General features: G+C 36.2%; 1 protein-coding gene across 1 annotated transcript in view; it reads right to left on the reverse strand.

The window, feature by feature from the left end:
- Positions 1-1,057: 1,057 nt before the first annotated feature.
- The window catches only part of JMY (junction mediating and regulatory protein, p53 cofactor), a 63,771-nt gene continuing 39,502 nt past the window's right edge, over positions 1,058-25,326 (reverse strand). Inside the window, exons 5-11 of the mRNA XM_085213671.1 lie at positions 23,502-23,667; positions 21,133-21,320; positions 16,115-16,201; positions 13,601-13,696; positions 12,450-13,002; positions 9,866-10,176; positions 1,058-6,395 (exon numbers count right to left, since the gene is read on the reverse strand). Coding sequence (XP_085069797.1) covers positions 9,869-10,176; positions 12,450-13,002; positions 13,601-13,696; positions 16,115-16,201; positions 21,133-21,320; positions 23,502-23,667 — 1,398 coding nt within the window. The 3' untranslated portion in view covers positions 1,058-6,395; positions 9,866-9,868. The remainder of the gene's footprint in view (positions 6,396-9,865; positions 10,177-12,449; positions 13,003-13,600; positions 13,697-16,114; positions 16,202-21,132; positions 21,321-23,501; positions 23,668-25,326) is intronic.

Genomic DNA, 25,326 nt, shown 5'->3' on the forward strand with positions numbered 1-25,326 from the left:
AAAAAAAAAAAAAAAAAAGAAGACAGTCCTGCCCAGCTCCTATCTCCCCTGTGTGTTGTGCAGACATTCAGGCCTCACTGTGACTACCACTGCTGTGGAAGTGCATCAAGAACCCTACACTGATTTGTATGACCTACTTCCAGCCCACAGGAATACCCTTATAAGTTACTGAAAAGCAGCCTCTTATCTGCTCCCTCTGATAACAAGGCAGACACTGCTGATGGCAACAAACACCCCTAAGCACGGTGCTGCGCTGCAGAGCAGGATGCAGGTTGAAACAGACCTCTACGATCATCTTGCCTAACCATCCACCTTCCGTCGCATACTGCCCACTAACCCATGTTCCTAAGTACTGCTTCTGCCCTTTTCTGAAACACCTGCAGGGACGGTGACTCCACCAAGCTGCCCCGGGGTTGCCCATGCCAATGCACCATCACTCCTCCTGAGAAGAAATTCTTCCTAATATCCAACCTGAACCTCCCCTGCTGCGATGCAAGGCCATTCAAATTACATCTTGCCTGTACCAAATAAAAAAGCAAGGAGTGAATGTTTCCAGCCCCACTGTCTCTCACCACCACCCCCCTCGCCTTTCTACACGTAGCACAGCTGGAGGCCACTCTGTGCCTCGCAATGGCATTGCCTCTGGTGAGCTCTGAGGTGCAGGAGTGTAACAATGGATCCAAGCAATCAGTGTTTCTGAGTTTAAACATCTCCTCATTTCGTAAAGATTTTTTGTCTTTTCATTAAGTGATGGTAACTAGTTTTCTGTTTGCACTTAAGCTCAATTACCCTGCACTACTGAAGAGGAAGGTTCTCCCGCAATACGTGATTTATTTATGCAGCAGTTTGCAAAGATACTATATCGGTACAATTATTCCCTGCAGCAGTTCAGCTCAGGCATCACTATCTGCCAATAGTGGTGGTTGGGCAGTTCGAGGAACTGAAAGAGTAGCAAAGGAAACTTAACAATGGATGAACATTTTTTTGTAGGAATGAAACTGCACTATTTTTATTTTTTATATTTTCAACATTGCTATGTACTCAAATGAAACAGTGGTCAAATAAATATCCTTTAATAAAGAAAAAAGGAATCATTTTTTAAGCACCAAAACTGTGAGTATGATGTTACATCGCATGTACAAGAAGGTGAGTTCAGTACTTTGTGTACAGGTTTAAACTTCTGAGTCATGATAGTAAAAACATAAAATACACAGCAATAAACTTGCATGGCAGGGAAACTGCACTAAAGAAAAAGAGAGCAAAAGGCAGACAGTTACAGTTTTTTAGTTTTTAGGTATTGCTGGAAATGTTTGCTTAGTTTACCTTTTTTATTTTAGGAGATACTTGTTGCCTAATACTTTATAGTCTTGAGCATTTTTAGGTATAGCAGATCTGCAGAGTTGTTTACAGTAAAATACGCATTTAATATGTCTTCTTTGAATACAATAGTGTTAAAGGACTTCTTTACTGCCAAGCACTAGTGTTCGATTCTACCAGTAATATTGCACAAAGCTAGTGAATGGCAAACTGGTTTTGATTATTTCTCATTTATTCAACAGATTTTAAAAAAAAGAAGTTAACATCATTAACCTTTACTGATGTCACTCATGCGAGACAATCTGCAGTCATCCGAATTCCTTTAATCTCGTGATGATGTATCTGTAAATACATAAGACTAAATCCAACACATACAGCAAGCACAGTAACACACTAGAAGATGTTGAGTGAGTGTCCCTGATCCCCAACACCTGTTCCGCAATTCAGAAATCAAAAGTGCTCCTGAAAGGATCTGAAAGTCAAAGCCACCTAAGGCAGAACAGTACGGAACAGGTAACAGTCTCTGCAGCAACAACGCTGCAGAGTTAGGGCTGCACTCACCAAAAGGCAATCGTCCCTCTGACTCTTTCCAAATGCTGGTTAACAGCTTCAGATACTGGCTTTAAATAATACTCTACAGTCATCTTGAATTCAGCAGAGTAAAATTCATTGCCTGGTCATTTCCATGTTAGAGGTACATCAGGGTATTCACATTTGAATGGAAAGACCTTTTCTGTCAAATGCTGAAGCTTGGGGCCACAGAAGGTGGACCTCCATCACAATAAAGTACGTAAATGTCACAGTCAGAGCTGGGTTTGGGTTAACAGTTAAACTGAATGGGAAGTGCAAAGAAACGTATATACAACAGCCCGTCCCAGAAATACACCGGCATGCCCACCCACCCTCAGCCCTGCTAAAAATCCTAATTTTAAGTACATGTATTAGGCAGCAATTAAATATAAACTCATTTTATAGGAAAATTTTAAATTACAGTATATTTATAGGTTAAAAACAGCCACTGCTGGGCTTCTTACAGCACTGGCAGCAGTGTGTCAATGTGCTTACTACACTGAAGAGCAATTTGCAGTCAAGTTTGGAACAACCTCCTGTCTGTCAGCCCCGCAGCACTGAAATCAGTGTGCTCTCCCAGTAAGGTGCTCCGTTTGCTCCTTAGCAATAAGCTTCATTTGTTCTTAACATTAATTCTGTAGTGCTAAACATAACAGTATACTGTCCATGCTTATGGAATCATTACCAGAAATATACACAGGTAAGTTAATTACATAAGCATTACAATGAAAATAAAATCTGATTACACATGTGAACAAAATTGATTTACAAATTACACCCTTGAAATTCAGTGCAACAAACAAGTGAGGGGAACATTGACCAATGATAGTTTCTGCTTCCTCCTCTCAGTAAGTTGCATTTCAACAACACATCTGTCATTACTTAATATTAGACATTACAGAATATAGTGCTTATATATCAAAATGATTCTTTACAAATAACATAGTGAAGTATGTTGAGTTCTATCCCCAATGCAGCCACAAGAAAACCACAATATATAATAATACTAAGTTATTTTACAGATGCCTGGTTTAGGACTCAGACTGTCAGATTTTTTTAGAAAACCTTAAAAGTGATGCTTAATGAAAATAACTACGACGTGAAAAGAAAGTGAACGCGCTAAGAATATTGGTCATTTTTAAAGGATCTGGAACCTCTGTGAATGAGAGGATGAAATTCATGTTGATGCAGATACAGTTTCTGATGAAAGCCTTCCTATTTGTCCGATGTTTTAGTTACCTACAAGTTTTGTTTTTCATTTCTTATTCTCACTCATAGATGTTTCAGTGTCCTCAGATAAGCATTTGCACAATAAACATACCTCCAACTCCTTATCACAATAGATTAGTCATACCATATAAAACAGTTTTAAACCACAACCATGAAAACAAGTTCCTAAAGATGGAAAAAGCATGACAGACTGCTCAAGATAAACAAGCAACAGATGGATGCAACCACCACAGTGAAGTCCAGCCAGAAAGGAAAAATATCAGTGATACGTAGAAAGGCCTTTTTCCATGGAGGTTCTCTTTCCTTGCATACACCTAAATGATTTTCCTGTAGTGATGCTTGCTATGGTTTCTCAAGGACCAACACATTCATTAGAGCTTCTATCAGCTATGGAGGAGCCAAATCTGCAGGATTGTCAGAAGTTCTGTAAAGTTCTTGTGACCACGCTCTCCCCATTTGCTGCTCCCACCCGCACTGCAAACTGTCATGTTGCAGAAAAGGATGGGAAGCTTGATGCATTAGTCTGTACACTACATAGACACAATTTCTGTATCACAGTGGGGATGTGAAATTGTGACACCTAGTGACTTGTTTAAGATTAAAACCTAGGATTTGGTGGTTTTTTGGTTTTTGGTTTTGTTTTTTTTGTTTGTTTGTTTGTTTGTTTTTTAGCAGTATGTGGAGGAAAATACCATTTTCATTCCATCTGGAAGATGGCAGTTCTGAACTGATATAAGCTGCTATGCTCAGCACAACAACTACTCTGTGTGCACATAAAACACTTGCTCCCATGAGAAACCCATTTCTATAAACTAAGCTATTACAGGAAATCTAAGATTTCAACTAAATATAAACCAGATAAAGGACAGTAATTTTTCTCAATCATGCACACATTCAAGGCAAAGTTGACAGATCACATGGCAAATAAATCTGAAAGCTGCAGTAAAGCATTGAGCTACCTATATTTATCACAACACAACCATAAACTGTAGTCACAAACACTGTGCAAAAGGACCATTGCACCTATATTTTAGAATTATGATATTTTCTCCTGACCTCAAATTTTGCTAGAGTCCCATAAGCATATTGTAAGGAATGAAAATGTAGGCTGGAAAATAGGAAAAAATGACATAGTTGCTCAATCACCACTATTTATACAGCACTAAGATTCAGACGAACTGTATAATCTGAATCACCACTCTACAACAAATTCTGCTTTGTCCTGTGGCCAAGAAATTTATTTAACTCAGTTTCAAAGTGCGGTGTGACTGGAAGTGATGACAAACGCAGAGCAAAAATACACCACTTACAGTACAGTCCAATGATTATGATAAACTTTGAAATCACTGTTATTGTTGCACGAGCACAGTGCTTGCTTACAACCACACTATTAACTGAGTTCAGAAAAGCAGTTTAAGAAAAATATGCCTTGTAGCTTTAGGTTCTTGGAAAGTCAGTATCAAGTGTGCCATAGAACTGATCTCAGGAGAGAAGCGTACAGACCTGACTACTAAAACATACAGCAAAAAATCAATATAGCTCTGAAATAACGCTACTCATGGGTGCTCATGAATGTTCACTTACTATAAATAAGGCAACAAGGTTAAGAAAATGCCTGTCAATAGCAAGGGTACTGTGACATCCTTCCTAGATGCTCAATAGAGCTTTAATTTCAGGACAGCCAAAGCAGAACAGCTGAATGGTCTGACCTCTGAGGTTCCTGCACATAACCTGTTGCTAAGGAGAGTGCTTCTGTTCCTATTTACAAAAGTAAATAGCAAGACATGTAATCTCTTGTCAGGAACACTAACACAGTACGTGTTCTGTTGTATGACAGCAGCAAAGCATAACTCCACTCTAAAAAAAACACTATCCCCATAGTAGTTGTTTTTTCAAAGAGGAATGGTGAATGGAACATACTACACAGACCGTGTACTTCTCAACACAGAGTATGTCACATCAATAAACATAAAATGCTGGTGAGGATTTAGCTTTCTTAACATTTTAATAGACTGAATGTAATATCACATTGAGATTCTCGATGTTCCAAGACTCTCTCTCTCCTGACACCTCTTACCCTACTGATACACGTTCTCAGTGCAGCTGTCTGCAGCCATCAACCACGAAGCTTAGGATTAATTCTAAGCATTCACTGCAGAGGAAGTTGTAACTTTTTTCCTTTTAAAACAAAAAGTCATGAACAAAAGGAAACTTTTTTTTTTTTTTTCAGCCAGCAGGCCTTTGGGTATAAAATACAAATAATTCTGCAGCCACTGAAGAAAATTAAAAAAAAAAAAAAAAAAAAAAAAAAAGCAAGAGAAGCATATTTTCAAAACTGAAGTGTCAAGTATGCTTAAGTGCTTTGATCTTTTTAAAAGAAGACTGCCTATAGTATTCAAACAAAGCCTTTAAAACCAAACAGAAAAATAATTTTAAGTATGAAATTATAAAATATTGCTTCTTACAACAAATGATAAAGTATACTTGGTTTAACACAGCTGAATATTATCTTAAAAAAGCATGAAAATGTCTATGTTAGAAAAGTTTAAGATTACAAATGACCTTCTAAAAAGGTGCTGCCAGTATGTCTTGCTATAAATGCTCCTTGCTGGAAACACATTCTTAAATGTGTACTGAAGTCAGCTCTTATTTCTCATTATGCTGCAGTCACTTGCTGTTTTTCATACTGACATACGCTTCTTCAAACTAAGAAGAAAAAAATAATAGTTGCACGTTACTGAATTTCAGCTACTGCGGTGCAACAAGGAATTCTGCTCTTTCTGTAATATCACTGCTAGTTTTCCTGTGAAGACCTACTTAACTGGTTTTCAAGCAGATGATACATTCAGTGCTGTGAAAGGTAGATTTTATACCTGTTTTGTTGTTTCAGCCAGATCACTAGTTCCTTTAACAGCAAGTATTCTTCCAGCTCAAAATGCTCTCTCCACTTAACTGGCCACACACTACTAACACAAATATGAAAAGTGCTGAAGAGTCAGGCATTCTTGATTATATAAAATGCATGTCAAAACAACTTAGCTTTCTACTCAAAACAAAATTTTTTAGAACAATTAACGAAAAAAGTGACCTGAAAAATTTACATTTCAAGCCATTTTTTCCAGATGCTGAATCATTTGCGCAAAGAAAGACTATTTCTTTGTGAAAGAAAGCCACCTGTGGAACTGATGGTCAGAATTGCTGGCTCTGAATTTTCAAAATGAAGAGGAAAGTGATCTTCAACTGGGGTTTCGTTTCTCACTTCAGGGGCTGTATATCACCTGTTTGGGGGGAAAAAAAAAAAAAAAGGAACATCTGAAAAGCTAAAGAGCTTTACAAGTCCTCTCTTATCAACGTATTAGGCAAGTCCAACATGCAAATCTGATCTGTGTCTAGAAAAAGCCCCAATTCTCTGTTCCCAGGGCAACTACACTCCCAAGCTAATGACACCTTAACACACAATATGACCAAGTCTTCTTTTCCTTCTGGTATTTCTGCATTCAACATTGACCTGAGCTTGGAGAAGCCCCAGATTAAAAGGCTATAGAAAACAGAAAATGACTTCTTCATCCAGTTACTCTATCCATCACTCCCAGAAACTCACACTTTGCAACTGCTTACAGTACTCTGAATGTACTATTGCCATCTTTGTGTACTATAAAAGGTTGGGATACCTCTGATAAACAAAAATCTTGTTCTGTTTTTTACACACAGAAACCACTGCATTTTTATGCTGCTTGTTCAGCTGTACCTCAGATACATGGAATGCCTCAGCATTATTGTACATGGCTTAGAGTGACTTATGGAAGAAGCTGCTTGTAAAAAAAAGGAATCACATAATTTTAGACAGAAGTTAACTTACAAAGTAGCTAATAAAAGATATGAGTAGGTCTCTTGCAGAAATTAATTATGATTGTCATCAAACATCAATGAAAATTACTTTAGTGTACATTAATATTTTTTCATCTACTATGCATATTCTAAGACACTTTTTGGCATTTGATAAACATATAGATTTAGCTTCTATTCTTAAGGCAAATAATCACATTATATTTAGTCTATAAGGATGCATGCATACTAAACAGAATTTGAAATGCAACTGCCAAAATTATTTTATATAACTGTTTTGAAGCTAAAATTCCTACGCAACTGTTTTTGGATAAGCAGATCTTATAGATAAAAATCAGTATATCAATTCTTTTTTTAATAAAGCATAGTATCAAACTGATATCAGTAATAACTTACGGTACTAAAAACAACATACTATTCTTCAAGTTCTTTTTCTTCTCTACTACTCTTCTGTAACCAGGCTACATGTTCAAGCACTCATCTATGGGAAAACTATTTATTCTGCTGAATTTCAACACATCTTTGTTTCAGTCTTTCTGTTCTAACAGATTATTTCACATGCTTTGATAGCATGGGCCAGTTTTTCATTTCTGATCTGTTAGCAAGTTTGCACAACCATTCTTCAATGAAATCCGTGTAAGTCTCATCTCATGAGAAAAGAATTGTTTTCTTAATAGAGTAAGACACTAGTAAGAGAAAGCAGGTTCTGGATGGGTGAAAAACTCCAAGTAGCACACAGTCAGAACTCCAACACTGCACCCTGCTTTAGGTCCAACTGATTTCACAGGATCTCAGTGTTTGTCTCAACTGCATCCTTAAAATGGGAAACAGCCATAGCTGCAAACTTACAGGATACTTCAGTTCAGTAGTGCTTTAAATGGTGGTACGAGTTGGTGCACTACAGGTACTGCATAGCAGTGATTTTCAATCAACACTCTGAAATGCATCTAAAGGACTGTAAAAGGTAACAAGAAAAACGTTAATTGATATAATACAGCAATGTACTTGTAAGATTTCTGTGAGGATGCAGTTCCAATGGAAAGTGTTTAGGGAGTTCAGCAATTGGATTAAGAACATTCAAAGTCACTTCTAGATGCATACATGTATAAATCCAGAAGTGACTTCAAATGTATAAATCTATACATCTATAAGTGCTCTTTAGTGTTAAATAATACTATTGCTAGGTGATCTAGGAAACGAAGCAAATAATTGCACTGAGAAAACCAAGTCAATTCCAAGGCAAGCCTTTTCTTACACCTATAACTTACTTTCTAATGGTCTGTGATAGTGGGAGTTTTCAGAATGCAAAATAATAGAGAACTTTCAGTTTCAGCAAGAGTTTATTATACTTGTTCATAGAATCACAGAATGGCCGGGTTGGAAGGGACCTCAAGGATCATGAATCTCCAGCCCTCCTGCCACAGGCAGGGCCAACAACCTCCCTATTTAATGCTAGACCAGGCTGCCCAGGGCCCCATCCAATCTGGCCTTGAACACCTCCAGGGATGGACGGGGCATCCACAACCTCTCTGGGCAGCCTGTTCCAGCACCTCACCACTCTCTCTGCAAAGAACTTCTCCCTGACATCTTCCATGGGGAAATAAATGCAAAATTTACTTTCCTTTCTAAAAGTTTAAATACAGTTATTTGAAAATAGCATAACAATGTACAATTCAGCAGATGATGCACTACACTACCAACACACTTTAAACAGCTGTAGCACTTTACTGTAGCTAAAGAGTGACAACTGATAAAAACTAACCAGCATAGAACTGCTTGATGGAAAGCATCAAAAAAGGTTATCCTTTACCTACTGCTATCTGTGTTGCAAGGATAATAAATATTTTCCTTCTATACTCTTGAAATAGCCTTTGATTTTTAAACAGATTTATAATTTTTGTTCAGAGATTGTCACCTCTCTTCTCTCCAGATTTTAAATATTCACAAATAAATTTAGGGGGACCTTTCATTCAGACTTAAGCTCAACCACATGTCAGTAACAGGGAGGAACCACCACAGAAGAACAGTGTTGTATGCTGCTGTTGGAATAAAAAATTAAGGCTAACACAGAATTTTAATTTTAGAATCTAATGCCAATTCTCTGCTTAGTTCTAACTTCATCTGCTGAAGCCTAACATAAGTACTATCAGGCACTGTAGCTTTGTATTAAAGTAAGTTCACGGGATTTCTGTAAGGAGCAGAAGTATAAATTATACTATATATATATATATAATATATATATACATAGAACTATATATGTGTGTGTTGCGTGTATGTATATATACACAACACATATATGTATATATATACATACACACACTAAATTTACTGCTTATAGTCTAGAAATTCAGAATGTTCACAGATTGAAACCAAGCTATCAAAGAGTCACATGGGGTAGCCAATGAGATTTCAATGTGCTCAGCAGTCAAATCTACAATCCTTGACTTGGAGCTATTCAGTCGGAAGTGGCAAACCCTACATTTTTTACAAGGCCAGAAGTAATTAGAAAATAATAACAGCATATGTCCAAGAGCGATTGTGCTGCTTTTGCTTTGCTACTTAAAAGCTTTTTAAGGTTTTAAAGCTGCAAACAGTCCCTTCAAATTTCCTAAATGAAACAAAGATTTTTATAGCAGCTGTCCTGTCACTGTTCAGCAAAAGTATTCAAACAATAACAGACTAAGATGCTGTCTCAAAAAACTTTTACTTAATAGAAACCTTAATTTGCTTCAAAAGGTCAGTGATACTAAATTTCTGTGTGCATATTTTATCACACTGCACGTCACACAGTTTAGTCACTTTCATACTATGTATCCTATAATGCATGACCTGAGGCTTAGCAGCTTGTTGTTATAAAAAAGTGTTGAAGAAATATATGTGTATTTTAAATGAATTTAATTACAGGTTAAGTTTCCCAGTCTGTGCAAGGCAAACTCTCCTCTTCATCCTCTGATTCAGGTGATGCTTCTTTAATTCGTCGTAATGCTTCATGGATGCTCCTTGTCAGAGGGTCAGTATCGGGCAGAATTGTAAAGGATTCTCTCAACACATCTTTCTGCACTTTCTTCAGTTTCACCCCTTTCCTGATCTGCGCCAAGATGTTATTGCTATCATCTTCATCAGGAAAAGGAGGGAGACTTCTCTGCTCCACTTTTCTTAAGTGAAAGCTCCCACGCTTCAAAGAAGCCAGCACTTCATCCATCGGGGAACTCACTGCAGTAAAATCAAAATACCTTCAGTACCATTTTTACTGAATTTATTCAGTGGCTATTTACATTTCCTACAAAATCAAAAGTAGCCATATGCAATTAATCTAATAATCCCACAGTATAAGTATAAAGGAGACTGCAGTTTCAATCTTATCATTCTGCAGCTCTATTTTTGTATTAGCTTCCAAATTTATCTTCCCTATTACTAGGTCAAAACTAGATTATACAAACAATTATAACTTCTGAAAAGAACGAATTTCATAATAGGTAAGTAGAAAAACTTATTGAAGATGGCTTTCCTATTACAAGTCAGGAAAATCAAAATATCTGCAATGAGTAAGACAATGAAAGCGAGCATTATTTTGTATTTCTTGACTTGGAAACTTATGTAGTGAACAGGTACTGGATTGTTCAGCAACAGGAATGCACGCACAGAGGAGAATCTACATTTTCTGTGCTTACATTCTGTGGCCAGTTTTACCTACTGTTTAAGTACTAATGCATGCCAGTGAGGGAAGCTGTACAGCCACAGGGTGTATTTCCCTCCTCCTTTGGATTAATGTACAAGCATCTAGTTGCAATGTGCCTGCACAAATTACTTTCCTTTATAATTAAGAGCATACACTTTATCACACATCCTTTCTTTATGATCAATCTGAAGCTAATTCTCTGCAGAAATAAAAATTGGGCTTTGGCTCTTTTAAGAGCTAGAGGTAGGTAAGATTTCTATGTCAGAGAATGTGATAAAATAAACAGCATAAACTAGTTAGCAAACACTAGCACACATCAATCAACAAATGAATATCCAGCTCTAACTCTTTTCTTTCTAAAACCTCTTTTGTATTTACGAGTGGACCTTGCCCAGATGACTAATGGCTCAGACAACTGGAACAAATGTGAGGAAAGGACAGAAGATAAAGGATTGCACATTTGAAGGAGAAAGCAAAGACAGTTAGGCACTCATCTGTTGTAAGCTGACATCACTGAAGCTGCATAGAAATTTAGAACATCTTTCTTTTGAAATCCAGAGAGTAGCAGGTAGTGTACAGCTGCTAACATTCATGATATTCTTAAGAGTATTTAATTTTCTGTTTGTCATTTTATGATGTATATCAATTTGCACTTACAATATATGTTTAATATAAATGGAAAGAAAGCAAGTATCAGAAAAGATAAAAATGGAGCGCAGCGGCATCAGTATTTATAATGAACTTAAGACACTGTACTTATGATTTGCAAGACCCATAAGAGCTTAAGAATTCTGTAATTATTCAGCTGTTTCAAGATATTTCAATTCTTTAAGGAGCGCTAAAGAGAAACACTCTTGTTTCTATCTGATAGGCAAAAACAGCTCAAATTCTATATGCATGAGTAAAAATGCCAACTAAGGGATGTTTCCTGCAGTTGTAACTGATATACCCAAATAGAATTTCTAATGAAAAGTCATGTTACAGTACAGCAAATCAAGGCCCACCTCAGGTAATTTTCTTCAACATATTCAGTACAACAATTCAGTACTTCTGAAATATCTATATCCAATTTTCATAAAAAGACTCCACTATAATATAGCACATTTTATCTAAAAATTGTTCTGTTCAAATGTGGCTGCCACCTCCCCATTTTATATATGATATAAAGTTAAAAGCAGATAGCAGTCACCCAGTGAAGTTGTAACAAATCTACCAGCTCAGCCCTGCGTCCTACTTACTTACCAATGAAGTCTCTAATGAAGTCACATGCTTGGTTGATTTATTATAAATTTAATTCTCAACTGTAGTTAAATTTGTATATTCTTACTTGGCTCTCAAGGTGATTTAAGGAGTTGTGGATTTTTCTATGAAAATTTCAAGAAACCTCGAAGAAAACATTCTCAAAGTTTCCTATGTCCCAAAACAATACTTGTTTTATTAGGTCTTAAATTATGTCAAATGCTGTTTTGAAACAAAACAAAACAAAAAACATTGCACCCTCAGGTGCAGCTAGCTGTAAGCAAGATAAGAAAGGGTTCTTTAAGGCAACTTTTAGCTACGTTTCTAGCTGATTTGATATGGTGTATCATATAATCAGTTTCACAAGTTGTTTTCTGTTTAATTGAATATATATATAGTATGCTGTCATAAGGATCCTACAATTTGTTTGCCAACAGTTACCAACATTCTTAAGTCATTAATGATTGTACCTAAATCACAATGTAGATTTCTCTATATATTCCTCTGCTCAATACAGCAGAGGAATAGATGTACATTGCAGTTAAATGCAGAAAAATGCAAACATTACCTCTCCTTCTCTGTAAACCCTCTAGATCACCTGTCTTCTTAAGCTTCTTCTTGGCACTGACTAGTTGACTGCTGTCAAACAGATATGCTGTTGGGACAGTGGAAGAGTGCTGGACTCCCTTTTCTTCACTCTGACGTTTGACAAAGCTGCCGCTTTTCTCCAAGGATTTGGTGGTATCTTCCTTGGAGGGCAGAGGTGGAGGTGGAGGCAGAGGTGGTGGAGGCAAAGGGGGTGGAAGTGGTACTACACTAACAGTCTCTGTTTGTAGCTCAGTATTGATGAGTGGAGAAGGACCAACTTGAGGCAGTTCAGATGTAACACTGCTGGGAGGTAACGAGATATCCTGAAGTTGTTCTAAGCTCGTGGATTCCTGCACCTGCAAAGGCTGAACTGCATTTTCCAATTCCACCTCTTCAATTTTCTCTTGGATTTGTATGGTTGCTGGCAAAGATTGAGGCTGATCTACAGAGGGCGCTGAGCTGGCTGCACATTTTCTTCTTGCATGAGCCAGTCGTAGTCTGGTTGATTTAAGTATTACTTGGCCAGGGTACCGCTGGAGTATAAAAGTTAATTACAATTAGGTAAGTATATGTAGAAGACTATTTTAGATACTGAATACTTGTCATTTCAGCATACTTTTCCAACCAGCAGAATTCATCTATTGTTTTCATTCATTTTGCTCTATGCATAAAACCAAAGCAAATATATCCTCACCTTTATGTAGATATAATCCATTTTTCTAATTTCAATTCCTAGTTAAGCCATAAGTTATACATGATTGGTCTAGGGACACACAAGTTAAAATTAGAATTTCACTAATAAACAGTACATTCAAAGGTGTTTTTTTCTGAAAATTGATAATTCCTTCTTGCTTCTCTTTCATGAAGCTGGTTAAAGCTCTCCCCACAACAAAGACCTCTCCAGCCTAGAACACTAACTTATATGTGAAGAGAGAGATTTGCTACTACCAGTGCCATAATTCATTATAAATTTTCCAATTTATGTAGTAAATGTAGTAGTTAACTACATAGTAGAAGAAATTAACAAATAGTATAGCCTGGTCTGGGGAGGAGTGAAAATTTCTTTTGCCAAAAAAAAAAAAAGAAAAAAAAAGAAAAAGCATAAAAGGAGAACAAGTCTTCTTCTGTTACCTGTTTAAATGTGCGAAGTCTGTCCAGTGTTTTCTGCCGTTCCTGACTAACCCAGGAGCTCTTTCTTTCCTCTTCATCTTGTAGCTGATCTCGCTTCTGAGAACATACATGGAAAACATAAATATTACATCTAAAACTATGTTTAACATCATAAAAATACTGTACTTAAATAACTCTTCTAATAATTGTAATGAATTATTTAAAGTTCTATTTTTCAAATAAACACATTTAAGAATTTAAAAACTTTGCTATCCCCTCAAATAACAGAACAGATTTCCTATTTTGTAACTGTGATGAAATGCAAGGCTTAGTAAAAAGATTTCAGTGTAGAACTGGAACACTGGGACTGGAAGTTTTTGCCTTGAAAGATGATAAATAGCATATCTAGCAACAATATTAAACTAAAGTTTTGAGTTTTATTATCTTGGAGTGGCATAATTAATCTAGCTTGATTTTCTATAATCTTTTTTTAAAAAAGTTTGAAGCTCTTCCTCACAGCTAAGACAGTAGTATTTTTTGTTTGGGGATCTTAACTTAGAAGAAACACATTTGGATGCCCTTATATTAACTAGTTATCCACTTTCTTTCAGTTATTTATTCTTTGAAACAAAACACTTCAGTCAAATTGAAAATTGGTACTCAGTATCAAATGGCAAAAGTCACTCCTAGGTATAAGTATAGAACTTATCAGAAAAATATGTCATAGAGCAAATGACTACAAAGAAAAACCTCATAAGCAATAACAGCTTAATTCTCAAAAGACTTAGGGCATCAAACATAACTAAAAAAAGCTGATACATATTGTTAAAAGATTATCATCTTCATAAACTTTTATCCTTATTCAATCAACAAAAAAGCAGAGTCAGACTAACTGCCATTTTCATTATTTAGCTAGTTGTCCTTTCCAAGACCCAGCTCCTGTGTTTTCTAATGAGATAGGTATAGATAGGTGCATCGGAGAGGAGTACATGCATAGAAAATGGTTAAGATAGGAGAGAGAAAAAAAAGAAAGCAATAAAAGAAAGTAATTGAGTAAGGGGAAAAAGAAATTACAAGAATACAAAGAAAAGATTATAGCAATAAGAAAGTACAGTTTTTTTACCACCACACCTACGTTTTAAATATCTGAAGAGTGTGTTTGTCTGCTTAAAAACCTATTTTGCAACAATAGTAGATATTTCTCAGGTTAAGGCATGTCTTTATATAATGTAAGTTAGCAAACCCATGAAATGAATAATAAAAAAGCCCTTAGTATTTAACAGACAAGAAAATTACAGAATCATAGAACCTTATGAGTTGGAAGGGGCCTTTAAAGATCATCTAGTCCAAATCCCCTGCAATGAACAGGATCACTTACAGCTACATCATGTTGCTCAGAGCCCCATTCAGCCCAACCTTGAATGTCTCCAAGGACAGGGCTTCTACCACCCTCTCTGGATAACCTGCTCCAGTGTCTCACCATCCTTACTGTTACAAGTTTCTTCTTCATACCCAATCTAAATCTCTCCTCTTTTAATTTAAAACTATTTCCACTTGACGTATCACAAAATGCACTACTAAAGAATCTGTCTCCTTTTTTAGAGCCAATTGCTTTAGATCCCAGAAGTCCCCTATCAGGTCTCCCTGGAGCCTTCTCTTCTCCAGGCTGATCAGCCCCAGGTCTCCTAGCTCATACTCGCAGGGCAGGTGTTCCATCCCTTGAATTGTTTTTTCTTATGGACACACAACAGACTCATGTCTTTCCTGTAATGAGGACTCTCCACTTGGACTTGGTTCTCAGGTGAGATCTCACTAGTGCAAAGTAGAGGAGCAGAATCACCTCCCTCAACCTGCTTGATGCAAAAGCTCATCAAGCCTTTTATTTTTAAGAGTGATAAACGGACTGTAATCAACACACTAGAATTATTTGCTTTATTTTAAGAAATGAAAAAAATACGTATTCTTCCAAGTTCCTGAAAGAGTATTCTAGTAGCTTTTTCATAACATAGATCATGCAGCTGACTTCCAGGATAAATGTATCAATGTTAAAAATGTAGAAGGATAACTGAGAATCATTTTCAATAATCTAACTGAAGCCTGAATTAAAAGGACTTAGATTTCAACACATTTTTGTCAGTGATCTTTATTAAATATGGATATTACATCAGCATTAAAGACCTAGTCTGTAGTTCAAACAGTCTTTAAAAAAGTCTGTTATGTACAACACAACAGTTGGAGTAGGTAGCCTATTCTGTGTTACAAGAATACACAGAAAAATGTGGAGCAAGGTCCAGAACTATGTCAGAAATTTTGCATGCAGCCTAACTCTAGCAGTAATCATTTAGACTGTGAATCAAGTATTAATGATTTTTTTTATTTGATTGGGTTCAGTGTCATCCTAACAGAGCTTTATGTTCTTCCTTACCAGCATAATATGAAATAGAAATCTGATTTGATATTCTATTAATGAATATATAACAAGCAATGCAAGTTATCATCTAAATGCCTGCTGAATAGCAGAAAGCTCAAACTTACTAGCTGAACAGTGTGGTGCATTTTGTACTCCTCTTCACTCTGGTGACGCTGCTGGACCTTTTCATTATGCTTTGCAATACAAATCTCCTGTAGAGACACAAGATAATGTCTATAAAATGTGAATTTCAAATATCAATGTTCAGTTTATAATGTAATATTTAGCAAATGGCACTAAGAATTGGAAAAATAGAAGATACAAAGCCCATTTCAGACAGCCAAATTAAAAAAGTTGATTTATCTTACAGTCAAACCGTGAAATGTAAACAAAATCAAGAGAAACAAAGCCAAGCCTATTACTTTTAGCTGTCAAAAGAATACACAACTGCTGCTTGAAAAGTCTCTTGTATGGAATGAGGACATAAGTGGTAAGAAATACCGATCAGTTAAATACTTCACAAAACTTGTGCAATGCCATGCATTTGTATAGATGGGTAATAACTCTTGAATAAATTACATAGTTCTGTTTCTGGAATGAGGCAGCTTCCCATTTACAAGTGTGAGCTCATCTTTACATAAACAACCTGCAACCACAAACATTAATAAAGTTGGTACAATTTTATGTACATACAAATAGGTTCATTTATTACACCAGGTTGGTATCTATAATACATGGTTTAAAAGCAAGCATTTACAAAGTATCACAGAATCACAGAGGCTGGGAGGGGCCTGTGGAGTTCAGTTAGTCTAATCCCCCTGCTAAACTAAGTTTGCTAGAGCAGGTTACACAGGAATGTGACCAGGGGTTTGAACCATCTCCGGAGAATGAGACAGACCAATATAGGACATCAGGTAGTCGGAGTCTACTAAAGCTGCCTGACTAAGGGGAGCCCAATGACGAGGCCTTCTTGTTACAAAAGGCATTGCACTCAGGCTCTCATCCTGATGGGGGATTTCAACCACCCAGATGTCTGCTGGGGAAACAGGACGACTTCCTGACCCACGTATTGGACAGATCAACCAGAAGTGAAGGTCAGTGGACCTGGTGCTCATCAATGCAGATGATTAAAGAGGTTAGGGAAACAGACACTCAGGCTGTAGTGACCATGGCCTGTCTGGTCAAGTTCGCCATCTCAAGGATTATATAGGCCCAGCAAAGAACAGAGTCAGGACCCTGAACTTCAGGAGAGTGAAATCCTGGGTGTTTAACAAATTGTTCAATGAGATCTGGAAACTGTTCTTAGTGACAGAGGAACACAATAGAGCAGGCAGTTCTCTTAGGACACCGTTCAGAGACCACAAGAGTTCTCTGTTTCCCAGCACAAGTAGTCAGGCAGAGGAGGTAGGAAATGGATATGGCTGAGCAAGGACCTGCTGTTCAAACCGAGGAGTAAGAAGGACATGCACAGGAAGCAGAAGCAGAAATGGGTGGTACGGAAAGAGTACAACGATGCTGTCCAGACATGCAGAGATGGGATTAGAAAAATCAAGCACAGATAGAACTAAACTTACAAAGAAGGATTTGGGGATCCTGGTGGACGAGAAGTTGAACTTACGCTAGCAGTGTGCTCTTGCAGCCCAGTCAGTCAATGGTATCTGGGACTGCATCAGAAAAGAGATGGCCAGCCAGGAATGGGAGATGATTGTCCCTCTCCACACTGCCCTGAGACCCCACCTGCAGTGCTGCATCCAGGCTTAGAGCCCCCAGCATAAGACAGATGTGAAGCTGTTAGAGTGGGTCCAGAGGAGGCCACGAAGATGATCAGAGGGCTGGAGCAGCAATCCTTCAAGAAAGGTTGAGGGAGCTGACCTTGTTCAGCTTGGAGAAGAGGACTCTTGGGAGACCTCATTGAGGCCATCCACTTACTTGAGGGGAACTTAGAAATGAAAAGGAAACAGACTTTTTACACAATCTCCTTTTTACAAGGGGAATGGTTTTAAACTAAAAGAGAGATATAGGTTAGATGTTAGGTGGAAATTCTTTACTCAGGGGCTGATGAGGCACTGGCACAGGCTGCCCAGAGAAACTGTGAATGTCTAATCATCCCTGGAGGAGTTCAAGCCCAGGTGGGTTGGGAACCCAGGCAGCCTGATCTGGTGGCTTGCAACCCTGTGAACAGGACTGTGGTTCAAACTAGATAATCTTTGAGGTCCCTTCTGACCTAAGGCTTTCTATAATTCTATGAAGATGATCACATTCTATTTCTTGGGGTTTTTTGCATGTTGGCAAGAATATTGAAAAATGATATAAACAGTACTTCAGTATGTAAATTACAGGAACTGTAATTTATATTCTCATAACTGAGGCCACACTTTCCTGAATTTTTTTGTTTAGTATCAATATTTAAATCTTTCTGAATAAGAGCAATAGTGAAACATTTTTCAAGCATGTAAAGAAAGAGGATTAGCTGGACAAAAACATCCTTGGTTCTGATTTCATATTAATAAAGAAATGACCTACTTTAATATAATTAGTTCTGCATGACTTGAAATAATACCAAGAAAAACCCCACAACAACTAGGAGGGGCTGAAAGCATGTCGCAGCACAGTATTAGAACTCTGAATCATCTTAATTACCAAAATGTTCTTAACAAAGAAAGGCTGCAATTTCATAGGGATAAATGTGAGGTTCTACATGGACAAGATTAAGCTTCCGCAAGCAAAGGATGATGGAAAAAAAAAAAAGTGAAGAGGAAATATAAAAGAAAATGAACTGTATGATTATGGTGGATGACAAGTTGAACATAAATCAATAACCTCATATTCTTGTTAAAAAGGAAAATATTATTCCAGCTATAAAGATTGTATGATTCTATAATTAGGAATACAGCCTGGCACATATGTGACATAATCCTTCATATTCTGGACTATTTAAAACTTTAGTGGGGGCATTATGATCAGTTAGAGAGCCACACTTCATGAAAGATGCTGACCAACCCCATGCAAATTCCAGAAAGTATCTAGAAGTACTGTTTTTGGCCTTTAATCATCTGACCAATTTCTGCAGTTCTGTTCAAGAGACAGAAAAAGAGAACTGCTTAACTACTTAACTTCTATGACTTCATAAGTTAACACATTCAAAGGTAGTAATTTGTAATATAGTGAAAAGAGATCTGTATTAGTGTTGCATTTAGTTCCAGTGAATTTTGCTTTCATACTGAACAATGTCTCAATTAAAAAATTATCTTCTCATTTAGTAAACTCAGTATGTGCAGAAAGCATATTTTAAGATTTCTATGTGGTTATGCCCTTAGAACATAATAGTTATAATATTATGAAAGCATACCAAGTAACCTTACATTAACTATTACTGCATACATCTGCTTAGGCATGGCCTGTGCTTTAACCTCAGTGCTTCTGAAACAGTAAAAATCCCCTATTAAATGGACATAGCAGAATGTGAAGATTTGTAGGTGAAAGCGTGCACTATCAAACAACTTCAAATGGTTCCTTCTCTTAGCTGCTCAGGATAAGAAACACTTTTACTGGATGTCAAATAATTCTATTTATTACTCTGTTTTCCAAATAATTTTTTGAAACACCTTCTAGATTATCTTTATTACCATAACACTGCTAGAAATCTAGCTCTATAATAAAACAGATGTTTGTTTCATACTATAACTTAATTAATACTACTGTGCAGCCAGCAGGGGGTAGACTAGGATAGCAATACAGATCTTTCATGAAAGATTCATAACACATTTTAAAGAAACGAGAAAAATAACGAGTGCTTTTTCTTTTCTGTCATCAAGACAAAGGAACTTCAGGAGACGATTGCTTAATAAATGCTAATAGATTTTGTGTAAAAAAAATGAGTATAGAGTTTATATTCATGATAAAAAAATATCAGAACAGCGAAACTGCACTGACCTCAGTGAAACCAAAAATTTTAAAAACATCTGGCTCAGTACTCAGAGGTACAACTGAATAAGGTCTCTAACAGATCTCTAAGAGAAATTTCTAAGTAAAGATGTCTTAAAAATACTTGACGGTCATAAAAAAAGAATCAACTGCATAAACAAGGAAAGAATTTCTGAAAATGACTATAGTCAAAGAAGTTTTTATTTACATCTTATTCTATACATAGTTATTGATTATCTGTTGCTACATTATCTCCTTAAAAGACAAGACTTTCAAGTTCTAGGTTGATGGAACAACTTCCCCTGAAAAATAAAATCTGATGTCAGAGAATCATTTTCTGTGCTTCCTTAATCACTCTTCATATTTTGTTAATCATATAAAACACAAAATATAAAGATCCTAATTTAAAATGGGATCTCAGCTAGGACTTCTGTATATTTTGAGAATATACAGGAAGATGTGGAAACACTTTAAAAAGTATTACTTGTTAAATCCCAATTACTTAATACTTTTAACAAGTATTACATTGTTCTCTAAAAACTTTTATCTATTCATTAAATTATCTCATTATTAGTGCATATTGAAGTGTCAACTGTTAGAGAACAATGAAGTCATTCTGGAAAAAGGAATGAATATATTTACCTACATTTGACATAGCATATCAAAATCTTTGCTGCATGAAAAACACTTTGAACACAATATTTCAGCCATGAAACACATTAAAAAATGAAACTGAGCCTATTAATTCATAATAGCAAACCTAGTTTTATAAATTAAGAATGTATACTGGAAATCATATATAGCTGCTTTTCCTTAGAAAGTCAGAAGAGAAAAATAACTCATGAATGAGAAAACATCCTTGAAGATTTTCTTCTGCAAAATATAAATCAAGACATAAATCTGCTCTCTCTAAAAACATGCTAGAATCTCCACATGCAACTGATTTGATAAGTTAATAGAAATAATTTTATTTGTTCTTCTCCATATCATTAGAGTTCTTTAAAGCCAAATTAAATTATCTTAAAATATCAATTTTATTATATATACTTGTTTATTTGTATAATTACATTCTAAAACAACTTTTAACATATAGTAAGTATAATCCACAGAATTTCTGAGATGTGAAAGTTTAATTTCATGTAATACAATCTTTTGAAATATAATTTTGAAGTTTTATTAAGTTTGCTAACAATGACAGAAATTTGCAATTTACTAGTACCTTTTTATTTCTGAGGTAGGCTTTCTTGGCTGAAATACGTCCACGCCTTGCTTCCAGCTGGCGGATTTTCTGCTGCAACTTTTGCAGCTCCTCTTTTTGCAAGTGTACAGATGTTGCCGGATCCTCTTTTTCAAGCATTGCTTCCATACTTTCGTAAGTGTCATAATATACCACTTCATCTCTCTTCTCTGTTTTAAAAACGTCAGCAACGAAAAAGTACAATCAATAGTGTGTTTTTGGTCAACAGTTTGCTTTGTTACAAGACAACGTCACCCTGTGCAGCAAGATTTAATGCATAAGAATACTACAGTCATTTCAGAAGAAGAGTAAAAGCAGAAGGTTAGAAGCTTGTCATTCAAGTAAGCTCAAACATTAAAGAGCAAATGTTACTGAAAATGTGGCACTTCTGTCTGCAAACTAACTTGATCACAGTACCCATGCGTGCCTTTGGATCACTTAACTAATACAAGGCACCCAGACTGTACAATAATATCCTCTGGCTTCACTACAAAGTTCAGAATGTATAGATTATTTCTGAAGTCTTTAAGCATGAGATTCTTCTGCCACAGCCTACAAGGGAAATTAGACAATACATTGCCAAAAATCCTTTCAGGGTGTTTCTAGCCTTCCAGTCACTGCTTGTGCATAGAGGCAGCAGTGGGAAGCCTGAGCAATTCTATCATTCTATGCTTCCTCCTTCATCAGCTACGTCTTAGGAAGATTGTGGATTCCCCCTACTTCTCCCCTTAGATAATATGGGGAAGAGGACAGGGTCTTCTTCAGAACACCATCAATTTCAAAAGTGGTTGTTAGTTCAGATCATTTGTGTATAAGGTCTCTGCTGCAACCAACATTTTGATTACATAATGTTGATTTTGAGTCAGCAGGATATAGCATTATCAGAAAAAACAACAATAAATATCAGACCTATCAAGTCTTTAGTGTAGTGCACAGTTTATACAGAGTTTCATCCAGATATAAAGCCATTAAATCATTAGAAACCACTTTGAAATAGTGAGTAAAAACAAGAACTATGGCTAAAACCAATTGTATTTCCCTACAAACTTATAAAATAGAAGAATTCACTTGCTTTAAGATGGGATTTCATTAAGAGTTAAGGATAGCAATTTACGAATGAAACTCTAACAGATTAGCTGCGAAACTGTCAAACGTACAAGACATAAAACACAGTATCACAGAATATCCTGAATTGGAAGGGACCCACAAGAATCACTGAGTCCAAATACGGCTTCACACAGAGACAACCCAAAATTTAAACCCTATGCCTGAGAGAACTGTCCAAATGCCTCTTGAACTCTGGCAGCGTGGGGCTGCTGGAGAACCTATTCCAGCTGGCTCTGGTGAAGAACCTTTTCCTAATACCCATCCTGAAACTCTTTTGATGTCAATTCCCACTGTTCCATCAAGTCAACATGTTAGATATTGTTTTATTGTTTGGAAAGAAAAAAAGACAGAAAAAGGAAAAAAGGAAAAACAGTCTCCTGTTCAAGTATTTTCTTTCAATAAAATTAATTGGTACTCATTACTCAAGTACAAAGACAATATGTGTACAGCAACAAGCTTTCCACAAAGTCCCTTAAATCACATCATTTAAGTCACTTAAAGAATTTTTAATCCCTAGCTCCTACACATGCAGTTAACTATGTTGCCGTCACAAACCTGAAGGTAGGGCATTCACACAACAGCGAGAGTAATCTGTAGTACTCCATGTTTTTGCTTTCTCCAGAGGCAACTAAAAATACAACCTACCTTCACATCTCTGCTCTTTCAAATGACTTCTCTATTCTTAAAAAAAAAAAAAAAACCCTATACTTTAAACAGTAAAACAGAGCTTATGTGAATAAAAATATTAAGCATAAAAAGGTTCAAAGACAGAACTAGATTCAAAAATGCTGTACAGTTTTCTTGTAGTGTTTCTTTAGTTTCTAAGTACACAATATGGAAATAAGAGGCTTGCACCACTGCTCTACACCAGTGAGACTGTGATAAAAGCAGCTTCAAGATCTTCTGAAGAATTCTGTTTTACAGGAGTCACTTTTAAGAAGCAAGTAACACAAATGCAGGTTTTTATCCCAGAAGACCAGCAATAAGGCATTTCTTCCTGCATGAATTTAGTTTTTCTAAACTTTACACAGAACCTTATTTGCTCAAACACAGACAATGAAAATCATACGAAAACTCCTGCATCTGTACTGCCTATGAACAAGCGTAAATTTAAGTTAGAATATCCAGCTTGTCACATGGTAGAGAAACTATTCTCATTTAATTCCCACACGCTTTACTAGACCATTAAGAATAGAATTATCTTTTTTTTCAGATCATGTATTAAGTTAAATTGCACAAAATACCTGATATCAGTCTTCTGATGCTTTCAAGTTGTGCTGTCAGCAGCAGCTCTTCGTACTTCAAGATCTCAAACTGCACTTCATATAACTGAAGCTGCAGATCATAATAATCAGCTTCTAACTGATCCAAGTGGGCTATGGCTTCTGTACCACCCTTCAGAGTTTGCATCTAAATGGAAAGAGGGGGGAAAAAAAAAAAAAAAAAAAAGAATAAACATACACTTCCAGGATAAAGAAAATTAAACTATGGATTTTATCATTACAGCTAGATACAGTCTGGTACACTAAATACAGCATATTAAAATCGAACGCATCAAGAGACTGGTTTTGATAAGCCACACATTATCAGGCACCTACAATACTTGACGTTTTTTTCAATATGGTACATTACTCCTGATGGCTAAAATGTGAAATCATACAGTAAGTAGTGTGAAATAACCCTATCACTCTTACTCTCCCACCTGATTCTCACAAGAGATACGATATTCTTATCTTTAATCCAAAAAATGTAACAGCATCTAGAGAACTACCTCAATATTACTGTAGCTGAAGTAGGGAAAAAAGTGAGAGGTGGCAGAATCAGGGAAAATTACATGTATTGATTTCTGACAACTTTACTGAGGAGTTTATTTCTGAAATTTCAAAAAAAAAAAGACTGAAGAGGGTTAAACAGGTGTGTTTTTTTTTTTTATAATATTTTCTATCCCAACATTGCAACATCAACATTCTTAAATACAGGCTTAAAGTAGAATACCTGCAGAGCCAAAGCCCTTTATACTATTTTTTTTTCAAAATATTTATTAAAAAAAATAATCTTCAAACTTTTATCCAGTATTGCAGCTTCGAAGGAAAAACTATAAAAGAAAATTTAAGAAAATGCCAAGGTCTAGCCCCTCAGAACATCCAGAATCTTATAGCAGCCTTATTTCTGGAGCCTTTCAAAGAACAAAAAAGGAGTAGTTAAAGCTTTGTATATTTTTCAGTAATTAATTGTGGCTTTAGTCTGAAAAACTGACACCAGAAACATCAAAAATGAACTTAGATCATTCTCCTGACTTCAGGCAAGCATGCATTCACCTAAAAAATATTTAAACATTGTTGGCTATTTAAATAGTTGGCCAATCAGATCACATTTAGGAAACACTTGTTTTCACTTTACAGCTAATTCAAAGCCATGTAGTAGAAGTGCTAAGGTCACAATCAAACTCCCTATCTCCTCAAAAATTAATCCCTTACAGTTTTTCCCATACAGAGGATGAAAATAAATCTAATTCTTACTGAAGACTTGTGATCCGTCTATCTTACTGTTCTAATGGAAGGGACATAGGACCATAGGACAGCAACTTCAACACTAAAAAGGGACATCTACCTAGGAAAAATAAAGGATCTATCCAACCAACCATACATTTTAGAAAAGATAATTGCTACCAGGTTTTTACACTTTGGTGGTCTCTGGAGGGAACAAGGCTGTCAATAATCACAGAAGAGTTTTCTAGGTTTAATTTATATACAATAAATATATATTTAGACATAGTTACACTAGATCAGAAAAACCCCTGTACTGAATCAAACCAAAAAAGTATCTTATTGTTTCAAAGGTTGTAATAGCGAATATCCAGGAAGATGAAATATTGCAGATAGTACAGCAACACTTCCCTAACAGTTCAACAGTCTCAGTTTGCAGCTCAAGACTTCTTAAGCTGCCTTTTACACTCCCCTGATTTTACTATATGACTTTGTCCTATCTCCCTCTTTAATAGTGTTTAAGCTTTTAGCACCTGAATCATTATCCATTGACAGAGATTTCACAGCTTAATTAAACAGTGAT

This window comes from Meleagris gallopavo, chromosome Z (assembly GCF_905368555.1).
Source record: "Meleagris gallopavo chromosome Z, MGAL_WU_HG_1.1, whole genome shotgun sequence".
Lineage (NCBI taxonomy): Eukaryota > Metazoa > Chordata > Aves > Galliformes > Phasianidae > Meleagris > Meleagris gallopavo.